We start from the raw sequence: 20423 nt of genomic DNA on the forward strand, positions 1-20423 counted from the left end.
TGCGGAATTGACACAAAAATCACTCGATTTGGATGAGTAACAAAGAAACTGCCGAAAAACTGCGTACGTATAATTAAATAAACGCAATTTGCAATTAATTAACAATTATGAAAATTAATCACCCCTTTTAATTCTTGCAAATTTGTAATATTTAACCATGTTATGCAAATTAGATTATGAAAATAATAAGGGGCTCGTGATACCACTATTAGGTTATGATACATATGATATTACATAAATCATGCGGAAACAACCATTAACCTAGGATTACATATTATTTACACATAATCATATAGCATAATTTAGATGCATACTCTTTGTTGCGTGCCCTCCCTAGCTGCGCCCGAACCGAACAAGAACAAGTCTTTAGGACTCCAAGCGTCGTCCCTCCGTAGATAGTCCACAGCACGTCCGGATCCGCCTTAAGATTGACCAACTAGAATCGCCCTTAAGGTACTAGAATTTTCGGCACTTTTGAGCAAGATGTGTGATTGAATTTTTCTCTCAAAACTCACTTTGAATACTTTTTTAAACTCGTTATAAATTGTGAACCCAGGCCACATATTTATAGAGGTATAGAAAAGGAATTGGAATCCTATTCAGATACAAATTAATTAAACCTAGAATCCTACAAGAACTCTAATTAATTAATTTATCAAATAGAATTAGGAATTTAATCATTAACCGAACTCTGCATGTTTTAGGAATCGTGCATGAACACAATCACTTACGCACACACACACGGCAGCCACGATGGGCCGCCCATGCGCGTGCGTGCGAGCAGCAGCCCACGCAGCGAGGCCTACGCGAGCTACAAGCCCACGTAGCTCCTGCGCGCGCTGCGCGCGCTGTGCGCGCTGCCACGGCCTGGCCTTGCGCTGGGCCTGGCGTGGCCTTGGCTGTTCGTGTGGCGCGCTTGGCTTGCTGGGCGATGGCCTGGCTTCGTGTTGGGCCCTCGTCCGGCAGGCCTCGTCCGATGCTTATTCGTACGATACGCTTCCGATTAAATTTCCGATTCCGGATTTCATTTCCGATACGAACAATATTTAATATTTCCGATTCCGGAATTAATTTCCGTTTCGAACAAATATTTAATATTTCCGTTTCCGGAATTATTTTCCGATTCCCATAATATTTCCGATTCTGACAATATTTCCGTTTCCGGCAATATTTCCGATTCTGGCAATATTTCCATTTCCGATAATATTTCCGATTCTGGCAATATTTCCATTTCCAATAATATTTTCCGATACGTACCATGTTTCCGTTTCCGGCAACATCTACGACTTGGATAATATTTATATTTCCGATACGATCCATATTTCCGTTTCCGGTAATATCATCGTTTCCGGAGTATTCATTTCTTGCCTGTGACGATCTCAGCTCCCACTGAAACCAAGATCCGTCGATTCCGAATATTCATAGATGGAGTATTTAATGTCATTAAATACTTGATCCGTTTACGTACTATTTGTGTGACCCTACGGGTTCAGTCAAGAGTAAGCTGTGGATTAATATCATTAATTCCACTTGAACTGAAGCGGCCTCTAGCTAGGCATTCAGCTCACTTGATCTCACTGAATTATTAACTTGTTAATTAATACTGAACCGCATTTATTAGACTTATCATAGAATGCATACTTGGACCAAGGGCATTATTTCCTTCAAGTTTCACACCTATTGGTTGCAAGTTTGTTTTAAGGATAAAAACCATCAAACATGAAATTGTGTTAACACACAAAGATAGATTAGTTGCTAAAGGTTACAAGCAAATTCACGGTGTGGATTGTGTTGAAACCTCATGCATAATTGTAATGCTTAAGTCTATAAATTCAAGTAATGATTGCATATTGGTACATATGGCAATTGGATGACAAAACATATTCCTCAATCAAATGTTGGAAGAAAACTATGTACATGGCATGTCATAGGATTTGTGGATCCAAATAATGCTTGAAATGAATGCTAGCTTAAGAAATCTAAGTACAGATTTAAGCAAGCAATTGGGAATTGGAATTGTATTTTAGTGAAGCTAATAAGTATTTTAGTTTCATAAAATATACATGATTCTTATAGATATATAAGAAGTTTAGTGGGAGTACGTAAAACTTAATTGGTCCTATGTGTATCACACACATATCTCTCTATTGTGAAATAACATTCAAATGCTAATGACTTAGATTTGAAATTATTCATCAATTATGGACCAAGGCGAAACTTAGTACATACTGGGTATTAAGATCTATTTAAGATCTTATAATATTGTTTTAGATTAAGTAATGGCATTTACTAAATCAAACACGGAAACTCCATTGGAGATATTCACTACTACAAAAATGGGCAAAGAGACCCTCAATAAAAGACCCATTGTACAAGATAACGGGTCTCTTTAATAGAAGAGATCTAATTTTAATGATAAGGGGTCTCTAATGTACATTGGACCCGCACATCACAATAAAGGAAGACCCCTTAGGTAAACCGACGGGTCTCTATATTACATTGGGCCCCGCTAAAATGTTGCTTGCAAAAAACAGATAGAGAAATGTAAAGACCTAACGGTAGGAACACGGGTCTCTTTCCCGTTTTAAATTAATAAAAAAATACAGTACATAAATGTGAATGCTTTTTTTTATTTGATTCAATGTGAATGCTTTTTAGTCCTCACTTTGTGCACTCTCTCTCCCCTCAAACTCACGTTGGGCTTGTTCCCAGTTTCCATCTCACTCTCCTTCAATGCTTTATCCTCTATTAACCATGTTACGGACTAGCCGCAACTCAGACTTCATAAATTCCGGAGGGCCAGGCGCTTTTAAATCACCGATGAATCCACCAGTAAAGGCGCAGTTGGAAAGGTCTGTCAGTGGATCGGTGCCGCCGCCGTCGTCTCGTCGATGTTCGATTTGAAGATGGTCAACCGTTTTGAACACTGAATCTTCTATTACTGTAAGATCTTATTATTGTTACTGTTTTTAATTTCAGGCAAATTTTTAATGATTTCAATTGATTTTGATTAAGATATGTAAATATGCGGGTATTTTTAGGGTTTTCTTGATTTGCATTTTAAATCTGTATTTGTGGATTATTGGATCTGGAATTGTTTTGCTTTTGATTCTCATAATTTTCGGTTGTCAGATTAGAGATTGTTCATTTCATTATTGTGAACAGCTTTCGTATTATTTTTTTCTCAGTGAACATTGGATGATTTTTGAATTGTGAATTGTGAATTGTGGTAAACTAATTGGTTTGTTTTTGGGAGTTTTAACCTTAAAGTGGATTATTTTTTGGTAGCCTATGAATTACTATGTTACTATACTCTGATTTTCTATTTGGTATATGCTTTTACTAGTCTGCTTTATTTTTGTTTTGTTTATGTACATGCTTCTATTCTTACTGGTACAATATATATGTCTGGTTAGCTTATATCATCATCCATCATCAAGGGTCTCCTCCTGATGTCCCATTGCTACATATTGATTGAGCCTCCTCCTTAATGAAAGAAACGGTCTAACATAAAGAATCCAAGTATTATAGAATATGAAATAGATAATGATGATACTCATTGAACAACAGTAAATGTAGCCCTTCAATAAGATACTTGCAGCATAATCCTTTCATAAAAAAAATTCACCTCACTACATCATAGTATTTGTTTGAATATGCTCAATACATGGAGTACAAATGGAAATTATTCTAGGATTGAATGCTGGACATAATTAGATAAACATAATTAGAGGAAATTAAGGCCAAATACGATCGATCCTTGAAGCATCTAGATTATTTAAATATCAGGTTCCAGGCTTATTATCCTGTGAAACAATGGCAGAAAAAAAGTCATTTCACTAGCAGCAAAAAGCCAGCAGTTACACAGTACAGCTCCCTAAAATGAAATACATTTAGCAAATTTGTCTGATTGAAAACCGTCAGGCAAAGCATATCAAATTTCTCTAGCTGCCTAGTTGATACTAGCCTTCTACCAAACGTAAATCAGTGTGTACTCTCATAGTAGTAGACACAGAACAAAAGCTTCAGACAAGAACATGAAGGCCTCAAATATGACGTATCAACAATTGTAGTTTCATCTATGCTCATACCCTGATATCGACTAATAGTGTGCTCTAAAATTAAAATCAAAACTTTAATACTTGACACTAATAATATTGTTATACTTTTACCACTAATATTCATTTTGTAATTTTCGCAGGCGTTTGTTTTTTCATGAATTTTTTACGAGTATTTGATTATGCCTTGTTTGGAAAATTACATTGTTAATGTCACCATTACTAATGGCGTACTTCAATGCCAAAATTTTGTTAGAGAAGGAGCTTCCCTTAACATCAGAAATTGTAGTTGCCTAGTTGGCATTCATCTTGGTCTTTCTTTCTTGACAGAAATTGTAGTTGCCTAGTTGGCATTCATCAGAAATTGTAGTTGCCTAGTTCCCTTAACAAGGAATTCATCAATTGAACAATATCACAACTGCGGAGTGCAGAGCCTGTTGTTGATATATATTTATAATAAATGTCTGGATCTACTTTTTATAAGAAGTCTTATTAGTTACTTCAATTCATTGGTATTGAGTTTTTCTACTAAGAATAGTCTTATTCTTAAGAACTTTATAACTTTCTAGGCCTTGAGTCAAAGTAAATCTATGTTGCTTTCAGTTGTTTAGACTTTAGGAGGCTTAGTTTATGCTGGGGTTTGTTTTGTGTGGTTTTTTCCTGCGTTTATTCTTTATTCAGTACACGAATGAATGTAGAGTCTTGGATTTCTGTCAACAACTGTGTGTTTGGAACTGGTTCTGTTGGTGGTAGTGTCTAGGTCTGATTGCTTGAGGTGTTAGCACTTAGCAGTAGTTTTGTGCATTGCGCCTTAGAAGGAGAAGAATCCTTTTATGGCAATAATGGTTTTGACTCTTATGGTCTACTTTCTTCATGAAAGCGATGCATGTCATTTAGAATTTTAGAAACAACTTCCATTTGGCAAGACTGACGGAACAATTCTGCATTGTGAAGGATTGTGGACCACTGGACCTTGACATATCTCATTAGCTTGGATCAATGGATCAACATACTTTCCAGGTAATTATATACTCTCCATTGGAACAATTTATAGCCTCGAACCTGGTATGCAAAGTCCTGATTTGAAGTTCTGGTTTGAAGAGCTTACTGGGAGTCTGGGGCTGATAGCTTGATGTCTTCTTTGCTACTTTATATTGTGAACTTGTGATCACTGTTTTTGTACAAAAACCTGATGGTTCATCGCTTGTTATCATCATAAGTTCCTGCTTGATTCACTGTGGTTTTTGATATTCATGAGATCATAATTTTGAACAATCGTGTTAAGGGTTCAAAGAGAAATTTTCTTTCATAAGTTGTAACTTTGATTATCTGGATAAAATTTGGTTGAAATAAAATGAAGTTTTGTCCGTTAATTTTCTGTATTTACTGTGCTGTCTGAAATTTATTCTTCTGGAATTTAAGTCCTGCAAGATATATCTGCTATTCAGAGTAAATTCTGTGGTGGTCAAAATAGTGTTGGTTCTAGCTGATTTGCCGTTCATGGGCACTTTTGTGCTTATCAGCTTGTCTTGTTCTGCGTTCTCAATCCGAGTTTCTTCATGTTGTTTTGCACAACTTTGACTTGTGAATTAGTGATATTATGCTTTGTGATTATGACTTGTGAAGTTGTTATCCTTGGGCTCTCTCTCACGTGCTTTAGTTGTCTTGTAGTTATTTCTTCGAGCTCCCGGTGCCTACTCCAACTAATATTGATGAGATCAAGGGCATGATGTGGATTAGACACATATGTTGGAGCGTGTTATGTTCGAATCATGCTTTGGGTGATTTTTTTTTTGAGGGGATGCTTTGGGTGATATTTCACGGAGCATAAAGACACAAATTAGGAAAATGTAGGTGGTCGTATGAAATGGTTTAATGCTATTTAAAGTTGTAGCAGGACTTAATTTTATATGTATTTAGTTCTAAATTTTTGTTGTAAAATATTGTATATAATACTAATTATTATGGTAATTTTGTTTTAATGCTTCCATTTTGGTGTGTGTGCTACTGTTTTTTTTTATTTAAAATATTGCTGAAAAGAGACCCGTTATTTATAAACATAGGTCTCTCCATTTTCAAAATAAAAAAAATGTTTAAATGTCAAAGAGACCCCCTTTCTTCAATATAGGATCTGAATTTTTCTAACAAAGAGACCCCATTTCTCTGATGGTGGGTCTTTTTTATTTATCAAAGAGACCCTATTTCTTTAATGATGGGTCTGTTCTTCTATTAAATTATTTTTAGAGTTGCTAGGAAAACAGACCTCCTTTCTCTAATAAAGGGTCTTTTCTTTGTTAAAAAGAGACCCCCTTTAATGAGGGGGTCTCTTTATCAAAGAGACCTCTGAGATAGAGACTTGTCCAGAGGAGGTCTGTTATGCATATTTGGACGGGTCTCTTTGCCTATTTTTGTAGTAGTGATTCGACCCATGTGAATAAATCTAAGTAATGAATGTTTGAACTATGTATAAGCATTTACTAAGTTAAACATCAAAGGATCTAAGTGAGATTCTTAACCTATATTATATGTCAAAGAATTTAGCTGGATTCAGTATCTACTGAAATTGAATGAGCTAAAGTTACTTGAATAGAATTCAATTGGGAATTATTCTGCAAAAGAATTTATCATGTATGATATAATATGAGGATCGCCAAAAATGTATCGTATGGATTTAGGCATAACGAACATGTACCAATCTCTATTGATCTAAGTGAAGATCAACTAGATTGAGATCAAGAAAAACTTATGGTACTTGAAAAGGTACATAAGATTAGTTCTTGATTCAAGGAAATAAAGATATGCTAAATATTGATGCTACACGCATAAACACTGGCAAAGGATCAAGCAAGATTCCTTTGGAGTTAACCATTGACAAAGACGAGCTAAAGAGCATTGTGTTTTGAAATGACAACATGGATTGGAGACCATGAGTTATTGCGTGGGAAATTAAAACATTAATTTCTATGTTCCAAAGATACAGCTGGAAAGTCTTCCACACATCTGTGAACTACTTGGATAAGTAAATCCAAACAAAGCATCAATAGCAACCTAAACAGTTGAAGTAAAAGTACTTATTGCCTAAGAAGCAATAAAACAGAGTTGTTTATATTAATGGGTTCTTCATTGAACTTGGGTGGATCACATGTCTGCTAACTTGATGGTTCTTCATTGCAAAATGCGTAGAACCACTACCGAAGTAAGAAAGACTAGATCACATAATAAACAAACTCAAAAGATCTTATCATCATATCTCGAAGAACATTCGATGAGAAGGATATTAAGATTGGCAAAGCATGATAACTAAACCTATGCAACAAGTGAGAAGCAACACTCACATTGTGGCACTGGAAATCAAGCATAGTTTTGAATTCCACTAATTGTTTTTTAAGATGGGTTCGAGGCCCATGGTTCTAAAACATTGGGGTTGAACATTTATCATATATGAAATGCATTTTCATATTCCATTTAATCTTGGTTTAGTATTAAATGACGAGTCCCTTCAATTTAACGATATATTCAAGATAGACTGTCAGGACCAGTCCTGTGACTAAGAAATGTCTATCAAGTGAACTTGAATGTCAAAAGTTGAAAATGGTCCCTGGTCGGAGTTTTCTATAAAATTGGATGCATAGAAAATGTTAGACGACTAGAATGCAAGATGACTAGTAGTTCTGTTTCTTGAACTATGTGGACATGGCAATGTCATAATCATTTGCATAGATACTTACTTTGGGAAGACTAGTATCGGACAGACCTATGAAACTTTACTATAAGAGATGAAAATCTGTCATAAGTAAATTTCATTAAAATTATTAGACACTAAATCCTCAATACTTGAGTGATTTGAGATTACTTGTTTGAGAACTGGTTGTTTTGACGTTGACCAACCGTTGCACCGTAAAAGGAGGCTATAAAGGCAACGCTCAGGTAATCACCTATCAAACGAAGTCTAATCTCAAGATCACAAGATTGGGATTGTCCTCCCATAAATCGGGATGAGATGCTTAAAAAGTTGTACAAGGCCACTCGGAGAGCTAGAAACTGTGAAATGCATGGCCGTGCTCGGATGAATCATAGGCTATGATTATCTGTTTATTTGATCAGTTGAACTCTGAAACTGAGAAACACCTCTGGACATAATAAGGATGACAGCTCTTACCTTATGTTCAAGAGCAAGCATCGAGCGACAAAGGAATTAGGAAATGCACACTTGTCCCTAAGGACAAGTGGGAGACTGAAGGAAATAATGCCCTTGGTCCAAGTATGCATTCAATGTTAAGTCTAATAAATGCGGTTCAGTATTAATTAACAAGTTAATAATTCAGTGAGATCAAGTGAGCTGAATGCCTAGCTAGAGGCCGTTTCAGTTCAAGTGGAATTAATGATATTAATCCACAGCTTACTCTTGACTGAACCCGTAGGGTCACACAAATAGTACGTAAACGGATCAAGTATTTAATGGCATTAAATATTCTATCTATGGATATTCGGAATCGACGGATCTTGGTTTCAGTGGGAGCTAAGATCGTCACAAGCAAGAAATGAATACTCCGGAAACGATGATATTGCCGGAAACGGAAATAAGGATCGTATCGGAAATATAAATATTATCCAAGTCGTAGATGTTGCCGGAAACGGAAACATGGTACGTATCGGAAAATATTATCGGAAATGGAAATATTGCCGGAATCGGAAATATTGCCGGAAACGGAAATATTGTCAGAATCGGAAATATTATCGGAATCGGAAAATAGTTGTCAGAAACGGAAATATTAAATATTTGTTCGAAACGGAAATTAATTCCGGAATCGGAAATATTAAATATTATTCGTATCAGAAATGAATTCCGGAACCGGGAATTTAATCGGAAGCGTATCGTACGAATAAGCATCCGACGAGGCCTGCCGGACGAAGGCCCAGCACGAAGCCAGGCCATCGCCCAGCAAGCATAGACGCGCGCCAACGCCCAGCCCAAGGCAGCGCCAGGCCCACCGCAAGGCAGGCCCAACGCGCCAAGGCAAGGCTGCCCAGCGTGGGCTGCATGGGCCGAGCGCACGCGTGCGGGCGCCCTTGTGGCTCCGTGCGTGTGTGTTTGTGTCCATGCACAATTTCTAAATCTATTAGGATTTGGTGTGTGATTAAATTCCTATTCCTATTAGGATTATTTAATTAATTAGAGTCCTTGTAGGATTCTAAGTTTAATTAAATCGTATCCTACTAGGATTCCAATTCCCTTTCCAAACCTCTATAAATAAGGGCCTAGGGTCATAAATTATAGACACGATTGAAGTATTCAAAAGGGTAAGTTTTGAAAGAAAATTCAGCCACACTCTTGCACAATAATAGCCGAAAATTCCTAAGCACCTTAAGGGCGATTCTAGTTGGTCAATCTTGAGGCGGATCCGGACGTACTGTGGACTATCTACGGAGGGACGACACTTGGAGTTCTAAAGACTTGTTCTTGTTCGGTTCGGGCGCAGCTAGGGAAGGCACGCTACAAAGTGTGTGCATCTAAACTATGCTAAATGATTATGTGTAAATAATATATTTTCCTGGCTTTATGGTTTTTCCGCATGATTTATGTATTGTCATATGTATCTGTAACACCCCGACAATTCCCTTTTTCTAAAACAACCCTTTTATAAATATAACTATAGAGAATTATCAAGGCATTATCGCCCGTGTGAAAACGTACGGCTTATTCAGAATTTTGCAGCGGAAAACATAAAACTAACTTTTAGGTTCATAAATAATCGATTACATACTAAGTCCAAAACCAATTAACGGAAATAAGGAAATACGAATAGTACGACAACTTCCAAATATAAGTTAACAACCCAAATCACTTAATAAAACAAATATAACTACGAGCTCTCTAATCCCGATCCCAATGATGCATCATCTTCAAACCTGTAGATGGGCAACGCTTATTGATCCTTAGAGACTGCTCACCAAAGTTGGGTCATCACAGGATCAATAAGGCATAGCCATGATCAACATGCACAAGCAAAAGCACGTAATCAGCAAAGCTGAGTACTACATACTGAATCAATAATAATCCTAACATGATTCTATTAAACGAACAACCCTAACATGATACTAATGAACACAAACAAGGGCAGACAAAACATGATAGTTTGACGACCATACTTGACCAGACTAGACTAGGCTAGACTTTTAGCAATAATATTATTTTAGTTGAAATAGACAATGGACCGAGTTGACCATCCAGAAGTCTTCACTAAGGAAGACGAGGTACGGGCGCGACTCCGTAACCTCAGTGACCTGCGATATCGAGGAACGTTTAAATAAAAATAGGACACGGTGATCAATCCGGTCCCAGAAAAGGCCATGGGCTACCACCATGAACCCCAACTCCTGTTTGTCCGTCACTTCAGACGTGCACAGTCTAAAGCTATTGCTATTCAGTTTCACTTTACATGATTTACAAATTGAGATTTCGTTATGACTCAACCATTACATAAGACAGACAATTCACATTTGTTCACAACTGTTTTTATCTTGGAATTAAGTAAGTGATCATAAAAGCATCAATCAAGACTCATTCCAACTTAACCAACCTTTCCTTTAACCATGAGCGACCCTGTATATGGGCATAAAGTTTCAACTTACTAAACAAGGTCCTCCGCCCTTATAAAGTAGTGAAAAGATAGAAAGGGAACAACAACCAATTGATCCAACCCAATCATATAGAATAATCTAGTGTTCCCAACCAACATGTTTGTATCAAACATCCATACTAACATGTTACAGTTCTTATAGTGCAAAATAAGTTCAATAAGTTTGTCCAACAGTATTAAACATGCACATTCCATATAACCAAGTTTGTCTATAATATCAACATCACCAAGTTCAACAATAATATCAACATGATTTCAACAATTAGCACACATTCCAAGCACGCAGGTATGTACGTACCTTGTGTAAACAAACTGATAGACCACTTTAACACTTTCAAAAGTCGCCTAAAGAGAATTCTTCGCCTAACACAACCAACACATATTCCCAATCAATTTTCGCAACCATAATAAAGCATTCTAAATACATCCTAAACATATTCAGAACCTTCCCTAACGTTAAACTTGAACATCTGATTTCCTAGCATCATAATTATTGAATTAGTGATTGAAATTCGTTGAAAACTCTTTACAAACATCATACTTTAATTTCCGGCAATATAAACTAATTCCAAACTACTCTAAAGCATAATCAATGTTCTTAAAATCATAAAAATAATAGCTTTAATAATATATAACCATTCTATTATGATTTAAATCATTAAAAACCTTAAAAATTCACACTTTAATAATTAAAATCATTATTTCATTTCAATTACCTAATCTGAAAATTAATAATTTAATTATGCAAACCTAAAATTCTGAAATCCACAATTAAATCATAAAGCCTATAATTTAAATTCAAGAAACGCAATTTAAATTATTAAAACGTTATTAAATTCATTATTTAAACATAATATGTAAATCTGAAAATTCTAGTTAAATCATAAAAACATATAATTTAGATTCAAGAACATAATTTAAATTCAAGAACATAAATTCAAATTAATAAACTTAATTAAAATATTTAAATAACTTAGGGTTTAAGAAATAACCAAAAGGAGAGGAAGGAGAGTGCTGGCCGGCGGTGGTGCAGGCACGGCAGTGGTGGCGAGCTAGGAGACGCGGCTGGGCGCGGTGGAGGTTGCGGTTGGGCTGGTTGCCGAAGGTGGTGATGGCCCGCGTGGAGTAGTGACGAAACAGAGTGGAGAGAGAACGTGCTGGTCGGCGATAGGGTTGCGCGGCGGCGAGCAGGGGTGGCGGAAAGAGGTTAGCGACGAGCCGACGGTGACTGCGGTGGTGCTGGGCTGGTGGTTGCTGGTTCGAACACAGAGCAGCAAGTGAGAAAGAGGGGAAGAGTAAGAACGAAGGAGAAGCAAGAAGAAGAGGGAGAGGGAGGAAGACGAAATTACCGAACGGAAGAGGAAGCTGGCGGTGGTCCGGCGGTTGTAGGTGGCCGGCAGCTGGCGGCGTGAGTTGTAGCAGTAAGGGGAAGCAATGTGAGAAAGGAGGAGGGTTTGCAATTTACGTGAATGGTGGTTGAGAGGGAAGGGTTTGTTTTTCTTTTGTTTTCACGTGGAATAGGAGTATAGGAAGGTTATGGGTTCATTGTATTGGGCTTTGCCAATTTGGGCTAGGATTAGATTTAAGTTTGCATTTAAACTTCCAAAACCGGTTATGATTATTTTCCAAATTCCAATGTATTTCGTAATTCAAATTCTTTTCAACATAAAATTCTAAAATTATTCTTGATTGCGCAAACCGTTAAAATATTTAGGATATATTTAAATAAAATTAAATATACATTAAATATATAATAAAGTTCTCAAATCGTTAAATATTTAGAACGTAATTAAATAAAATAAATATACGTTAATTATATATTTATTACTTAAAATTCATAAATTCTATTTAAATATAAATAATGTACGTTAATATATATTAATAAAATTTATAAATTTACGGGGGATTACAATCTACCCCTCTTAAAAGAAGTTTCGTCCCGAAACTTGACAGGGAAATTCACACCTTTTTCAAAAGTTTTCAACTTATTCATACTAAAGAAGTATTTGTGCCACCTAAGTGCACTATTTTGCCAACTCAAAGCTGTTTGTGTTACTCATGAACACCTTTTCTTATGCGGAGAATCTATTTGCTTTGCATCAACTTGTAAAGGTTGCTAAAAATAAGCATAAAATGCATAAAAATACCATAAAAATAGGTAAAAAGCGCGAATTTCTATCGCATTCTACCCCCTTAAAGAAAACGAGTTACGCCCTCGTAACTCACCCCAGGGAATGACTTTGGATATTTCTACTTCAACGAATCATGTCCCCAAAGCTATATTTCCACTAAAATCATAGCAAGTGGGATTTCTACACTTCTTTCCACACAATGCCTCAACAGGTGACATCGTAATGCTTGCATGGTAACTATTGATGCACGAAAATTCAATCGAACCTGGGTGGCTTTCCCAATTACCCTTAGAGTCAATAACACAGGTTTTCAACATAAATTCCGTTAGTAATCTCAATCTGTCTATTGGTTGCAGGGCGGAAAGAAATATTCATTTTCAATGTTGTCCCCAAGATTCACCTGGACCTTATTGCCAAAATTTCAGACTTTTGTTCTCGGTAAGGATCTTATATGTTGCCCTATAAGGGTAATGTCTCCAAATATTCGTAGATAACACCATAACAGCTAACTCTAGGTCATGGGTTTGGTAATTAGCCTTATAAGGTTTCAATTGACGCGACAACAGCTAAATCTAGAAAGTTTCCTCACATTTCTCACTTCACTTGAATTTCGATTCCTTTTTCAACAAGTTGGTCATTGGTTTTGCTTTCTTCCAAAAGTCTTTCACAACCTCCTATAATGGTCATCTAGGCCTATAAAACTTCAAGTATCGGACACGTTCTTTGGAGTAGGTCACTCACTCACAGCTTGAATCTTAGCATGATCTACAGAAACTCCTTCTGTTCAACTTTTCCTTGATACCGAACCTCATTACACTTTTCATGGGTGTATAACTTTTGGGCTTAACTCTTAGCTCTTGCACCAATTCATGTATTTCTTTTCATCTTTTCCAGCCAACAATGATTTCCAACGATCCTGGACCACTCAAATCTTCTCTTAAATTTATTCCCTTACGTAACATAGTTCTCAATTAATTTAGTCCTTCACTTTTCTGTCGGTGTCACTTATACACATATGACTTCAAGATTTGTATACTTCATTTAATAAAACTAGATTCTTTCTAAGCGTCTCCAAATAATCCTCAGGTGTTTGTCATGATTTTTCTCATTCCTTGAATAAATCAGGATATCATCAATAACATAATAATGAACTTAATTCGGAATTCATGGAAAATCTTATCCATCAAATACATACTTATGGCAGGTGCATGGGTTAACCCAAAATATATTACTCTAAACCCATAATGACAATGACGAATGCTAATGAGGTCTTAGGCCCTTATCAGCTATTCTCAATGGGTGGTACTTCAAACACAAATCAGTTTTCGAGAACACACTCGCCCAATTCAATTGATCCAATATGTCATCTATCTTAGGTACATGATATTTATTCTTGACGGTGTTTAGTTCCCTAAAATCGATGCATAATTCCATACTCTTATGTTTCTACTTAATAAATATATTCCTTGACCAAACAACTCTTGCAATAGTGTCTTAATTCCCTCATTTCGGGAGGTGTCATTCTACATGGTGCTTTAGGTATAGGCGTCGTTTCAGGAACTAAGTCTATAGTGAACTCAAGGCTCTAACAGGTAACATACTTGCAATTTCACTCGGAAACACATCAATGAATCCGCTCATAATGGCAACATCCTCGGTTTTCACTCCAACTTCTTTACTCACCTCTAACACACTACGGAAAAATAGTTCACACTCCCTATTCATCAATTTTCTCACTTGCATTTCCGAAATAACTAAAGGTTCTTGGTCTTCTCAAAACATCTATATGAGGTCAATCTTCCAATATGGTTCCTTAATTTTACTTTCTGAATTTCACAGTACGTCTATCTTAGCGTTGTACAAACTTAGCCAATCCCATCCTAAGGTTTATGAATTCTTGTGCCTTTTGTTTTCTCATAAAAAGAGGATAAAACTTTTTCCTTAAGACGGTAACAAATGAATCCCAATTGAATCTCTCAACAACGCTAAGTCTAACCCCATTTTCTCTCCACTGTAAATCGGCTTCATCTTTCAAATACATGACAACTTGACCCACTCTCATATTCTCAAGACAATTCAAATCCCCAAACAATTTCTCAAACTCTCCAATCTGGTTTTCTAAAAAGGTGGGGTCATCTTTTCCGCCAAGAGGCGAATAGCAACAACTAAGTCATTATTGTTGGCCATTCTAGAACGCGGCCTGCAATTAGTATACTCTACTTTAGGTTTGAAACATCACCTATACGTTATCCCATACAATTTAATACTTGAATTGACCATAAAGTTCGCCTCAACCAACAATGTTCACATTAATACACATCATTTATGAAGGCACGACAATCGTTTATGAAGGTGCAACGATCGTCTACAAGATGCAATAATCATTGAAAAATAATCATCCTCGATAATTCACGAAAGACATTCACACACTGCACATATGGCATAACCTTTTGAATCATATTGGTCATGAGGGTCTAGATTGGCCCTCACTTTCTTTATGTACTCAAATCATTTAATATTATTGTGGCAATTAAATTGATCCACAATTCACACTGAGTATGCAACCAATGGAAAATTAATCCATGACGTGTTACCTAAAGGTTGGGGTATTATGGAATCCTCAAAATAGAATAAAGAACAATTCCTTGAAAACTTTAACTTTTATTGCTAACTCCATAAATATTTATTACATCCTTCAAAATAATAAAGAACATTTCAAACTTCAATAAACTTTAACTTTAAACTATTGTAGCTTCGCTACTTATTCTCTAAAACATAAAAGAGTTAAATTAACTATTTATGACTTCAAAATATTTGTGGCCTCTTGCCTATCCATTGCTCCTGAAACTTGCGAAGTGAAATTTAGATCTCAAGATTATCGAACTCTTCTTCAGGGTCTTCATCGGGGTCTTCCTCAGGGTTTGCATCTTCACCCATGTCTTCATCTTGATTAGGCTCACTTGCCATCTCCTGTTCACTTTCGAGCTCTGCATCCAAATCACTAGAGATCTCAATGGTTGGCTCATGAGCCGCTGGGTTAGGATACTCTGCCTCAACACCTACATTCTCATTCTCCACAGCTACATCATTTTCCTCTAGGTCATTATTTACACTAATTCCCATAGGTTCTTCTGTAACTGAATCCCCAACATGACTCCCTACGATTTTACCGTCTCTAAACCCACTTTCTGCCGCTTCAATAATGGTGGTCAGAATTTCTGAATCATATTTCCATCTACCATCCCAAGTTCCATACTTAGTCAAGTTTGGAGTCCCATTATCAGAATGCATGTCTTTAAACTTTTCCTTGAGTTCTAGGTATGGAAATTTGTTAGGTAAGCAATTAATGATTGTGGCTGCTATGATATCCTTTCTCATTAAGATAGGTTGCCCTTGAACTTTAGCATAATATTCACATCCAAACACAATTTTCTTCACGTAAATATCAGGGGTTTCTATATCAAGTTTCTCGAAGGATCCTATGTTAGTATACTTGGAAAGAAACATTTTATTCCTGGAATAAACAATTCAAAGTCTCACTAACGATTTTCCAGCCAAATCATAAACAAAGTTCAATAATGCAATAAGTTTGGTGGAAGCAAACAATTCTTTATGCACATTTAAATGTAACATTAAACAATTAGCATACGCACGTACATAACAATCAATTTCTTATGCTAGCATTGACTAGCTGCTAATGCACATATAATTCTATCTTATATGCCTTTCTTATACTACCCATCTCTCATAAACTAAAGCATTGAAATAGTTTAAATAACAAATTAAAAGGACGATAATATAATTAAATTATAACATAGAATAAAAATATAAAATAAATAAAGTAAAATAAATTAAGGAAATGCGTAGCGAATAAATTCGAAAATAAAGTTATTAATTCGAAGAAGATTTATATATATATATATATTTTTTTTTTTTTTTTTTTTTTTTTAAATAACGAATTCTAACTCTTGAAACAATTTTAAAAAAAAAATTGAACTTCTAAAAAAAAATTGTACTCCTTTTTTTTGAATAATAATTAATAAGAAAAAGAATAAAAATTTCGAAAGTCAATTTAATTCGAATAAATAATTTGATTTCGAACTTAAATAAGAAATATTATATACTTTCAAACAAGATAAAAGGAGATCTTCCCCCCCAAAAAAAAGTACCAATTTTTGAACACTATAATACGTAGAATCTCGATTTTTAAGAAATTTATTTTAAATAACTAGATAGTTAGGCGCCTAAAAATTTATTAAAGTAAAACCTTAGCTTCTAGATACCACTTTGTAACACCCCGACAATTCCCTTTTTCTAAAACAACCCTTTTATAAATATAACTATAGAGAATTATCAAGGCATTATCGCCCGTGTGAAAACGTACGGCTTATTCAGAATTTTGCAGCGGAAAACATAAAACTAACTTTTAGGTTCATAAATAATCGATTACATACTAAGTCCAAAACCAATTAACGGAAATAAGGAAATACGAATAGTACGACAACTTCCAAATATAAGTTAACAACCCAAATCACTTAATAAAACAAATATAACTACGAGCTCTCTAATCCCGATCCCAATGATGCATCATCTTCAAACCTGTAGATGGGCAACGCTTATTGATCCTTAGAGACTGCTCACCAAAGTTGGGTCATCACAGGATCAATAAGGCATAGCCATGATCAACATGCACAAGCAAAAGCACGTAATCAGCAAAGCTGAGTACTACATACTGAATCAATAATAATCCTAACATGATTCTATTAAACGAACAACCCTAACATGATACTAATGAACACAAACAAGGGCAGACAAAACATGATAGTTTGACGACCATACTTGACCAGACTAGACTAGGCTAGACTTTTAGCAATAATATTATTTTAGTTGAAATAGACAATGGACCGAGTTGACCATCCAGAAGTCTTCACTAAGGAAGACGAGGTACGGGCGCGACTCCGTAACCTCAGTGACCTGCGATATCGAGGAACGTTTAAATAAAAATAGGACACGGTGATCAATCCGGTCCCAGAAAAGGCCATGGGCTACCACCATGAACCCCAACTCCTGTTTGTCCGTCACTTCAGACGTGCACAGTCTAAAGCTATTGCTATTCAGTTTCACTTTACATGATTTACAAATTGAGATTTCGTTATGACTCAACCATTACATAAGACAGACAATTCACATTTGTTCACAACTGTTTTTATCTTGGAATTAAGTAAGTGATCATAAAAGCATCAATCAAGACTCATTCCAACTTAACCAACCTTTCCTTTAACCATGAGCGACCCTGTATATGGGCATAAAGTTTCAACTTACTAAACAAGGTCCTCCGCCCTTATAAAGTAGTGAAAAGATAGAAAGGGAACAACAACCAATTGATCCAACCCAATCATATAGAATAATCTAGTGTTCCCAACCAACATGTTTGTATCAAACATCCATACTAACATGTTACAGTTCTTATAGTGCAAAATAAGTTCAATAAGTTTGTCCAACAGTATTAAACATGCACATTCCATATAACCAAGTTTGTCTATAATATCAACATCACCAAGTTCAACAATAATATCAACATGATTTCAACAATTAGCACACATTCCAAGCACGCAGGTATGTACGTACCTTGTGTAAACAAACTGATAGACCACTTTAACACTTTCAAAAGTCGCCTAAAGAGAATTCTTCGCCTAACACAACCAACACATATTCCCAATCAATTTTCGCAACCATAATAAAGCATTCTAAATACATCCTAAACATATTCAGAACCTTCCCTAACGTTAAACTTGAACATCTGATTTCCTAGCATCATAATTATTGAATTAGTGATTGAAATTCGTTGAAAACTCTTTACAAACATCATACTTTAATTTCCGGCAATATAAACTAATTCCAAACTACTCTAAAGCATAATCAATGTTCTTAAAATCATAAAAATAATAGCTTTAATAATATATAACCATTCTATTATGATTTAAATCATTAAAAACCTTAAAAATTCACACTTTAATAATTAAAATCATTATTTCATTTCAATTACCTAATCTGAAAATTAATAATTTAATTATGCAAACCTAAAATTCTGAAATCCACAATTAAATCATAAAGCCTATAATTTAAATTCAAGAAACGCAATTTAAATTATTAAAACGTTATTAAATTCATTATTTAAACATAATATGTAAATCTGAAAATTCTAGTTAAATCATAAAAACATATAATTTAGATTCAAGAACATAATTTAAATTCAAGAACATAAATTCAAATTAATAAACTTAATTAAAATATTTAAATAACTTAGGGTTTAAGAAATAACCAAAAGGAGAGGAAGGAGAGTGCTGGCCGGCGGTGGTGCAGGCACGGCAGTGGTGGCGAGCTAGGAGACGCGGCTGGGCGCGGTGGAGGTTGCGGTTGGGCTGGTTGCCGAAGGTGGTGATGGCCCGCGTGGAGTAGTGACGAAACAGAGTGGAGAGAGAACGTGCTGGTCGGCGATAGGGTTGCGCGGCGGCGAGCAGGGGTGGCGGAAAGAGGTTAGCGACGAGCCGACGGTGACTGCGGTGGTGCTGGGCTGGTGGTTGCTGGTTCGAACACAGAGCAGCAAGTGAGAAAGAGGGGAAGAGTAAGAACGAAGGAGAAGCAAGAAGAAGAGGGAGAGGGAGGAAGACGAAATTACCGAACGGAAGAGGAAGCTGGCGGTGGTCCGGCGGTTGTAGGTGGCCGGCAGCTGGCGGCGTGAGTTGTAGCAGTAAGGGGAAGCAATGTGAGAAAGGAGGAGGGTTTGCAATTTACGTGAATGGTGGTTGAGAGGGAAGGGTTTGTTTTTCTTTTGTTTTCACGTGGAATAGGAGTATAGGAAGGTTATGGGTTCATTGTATTGGGCTTTGCCAATTTGGGCTAGGATTAGATTTAAGTTTGCATTTAAACTTCCAAAACCGGTTATGATTATTTTCCAAATTCCAATGTATTTCGTAATTCAAATTCTTTTCAACATAAAATTCTAAAATTATTCTTGATTGCGCAAACCGTTAAAATATTTAGGATATATTTAAATAAAATTAAATATACATTAAATATATAATAAAGTTCTCAAATCGTTAAATATTTAGAACGTAATTAAATAAAATAAATATACGTTAATTATATATTTATTACTTAAAATTCATAAATTCTATTTAAATATAAATAATGTACGTTAATATATATTAATAAAATTTATAAATTTACGGGGGATTACAGTATCATAACCTAACATAGCAGACACAGTCAGCATAGGTCAGTGGAGCCACCGGTGGTTGCGCGACAAGGTGATGGTGGCTGGTGGTGCTTCGCAAAACAGAAAGTCTGTGAGGAGGAAAGAAATAACACGAAAGAGAGAGAAAGAAGGTGAGAAGGGAGGGGAAGCTTACCGGACGGCGATGCCGGTGGTGGTTGCAGGTGGATGGTGGCGGCGGCGCAACAGGCGGCGGCGCAACAAAGAGGGTTTGGGTGTTTGCTGGTTCACGTGGATTGTTGAAGGAGAGAGAGTTTGTTGTTTTTGTTTTTACGTAAAATTGAAGGAGAGGAAAGGAGAGAGTTTTGGGTTTATT

The 20423-nt window shown here is 36.0% G+C and overlaps 1 protein-coding gene and 1 long non-coding RNA gene across 3 annotated transcripts; one reads left to right on the forward strand and one right to left on the reverse strand.

The window, feature by feature from the left end:
• The first annotated feature begins 2851 nt into the window (after positions 1-2851).
• LOC130466080 (uncharacterized) lies at positions 2852-5913 on the forward strand. Its single transcript, XR_008926099.1, has 3 exons — positions 2852-2943; positions 5013-5078; positions 5730-5913. It is a non-coding gene; the product is annotated as an uncharacterized lncRNA (long non-coding RNA).
• An 8934-nt stretch (positions 5914-14847) lies between these two features.
• On the reverse strand, positions 14848-20026 carry LOC130468093 (uncharacterized). Of its 2 annotated transcripts, none has more exons than XM_056837780.1 (4): positions 19511-20026; positions 19154-19415; positions 18460-18524; positions 14848-16345 (listed from the first exon to the last, which is right to left on the reverse strand). In XM_056837780.1, the coding sequence occupies exon 4, from the start codon at positions 16336-16338 to the stop codon at positions 15694-15696; it is 645 nt and encodes a 214-aa protein (XP_056693758.1). In that variant the 5' UTR covers positions 16339-16345; positions 18460-18524; positions 19154-19415; positions 19511-20026; the 3' UTR covers positions 14848-15693. The 2 variants fall into 2 exon arrangements, 1 of the variants encoding a protein (XP_056693758.1); XR_008928500.1 differs by lacking the exon at positions 14848-16345 and adding an exon at positions 17229-17464 and having other exon boundaries at positions 19511-19969.
• Between the last annotated feature and the right edge of the window lie 397 nt (positions 20027-20423).

This window comes from Spinacia oleracea, chromosome 1 (genome assembly GCF_020520425.1).
Source record: "Spinacia oleracea cultivar Varoflay chromosome 1, BTI_SOV_V1, whole genome shotgun sequence".
NCBI classification, from domain to species: Eukaryota; Viridiplantae; Streptophyta; class Magnoliopsida; order Caryophyllales; family Amaranthaceae; genus Spinacia; species Spinacia oleracea.

Excerpts from the sequence above, each read along its gene's own strand:
- LOC130468093 (XM_056837780.1), bottom strand. The coding sequence starts at position 16,338 with ATGTTTCTTTCCAAGTATACTAACATAGGATCCTTCGAGAAACTTGAT.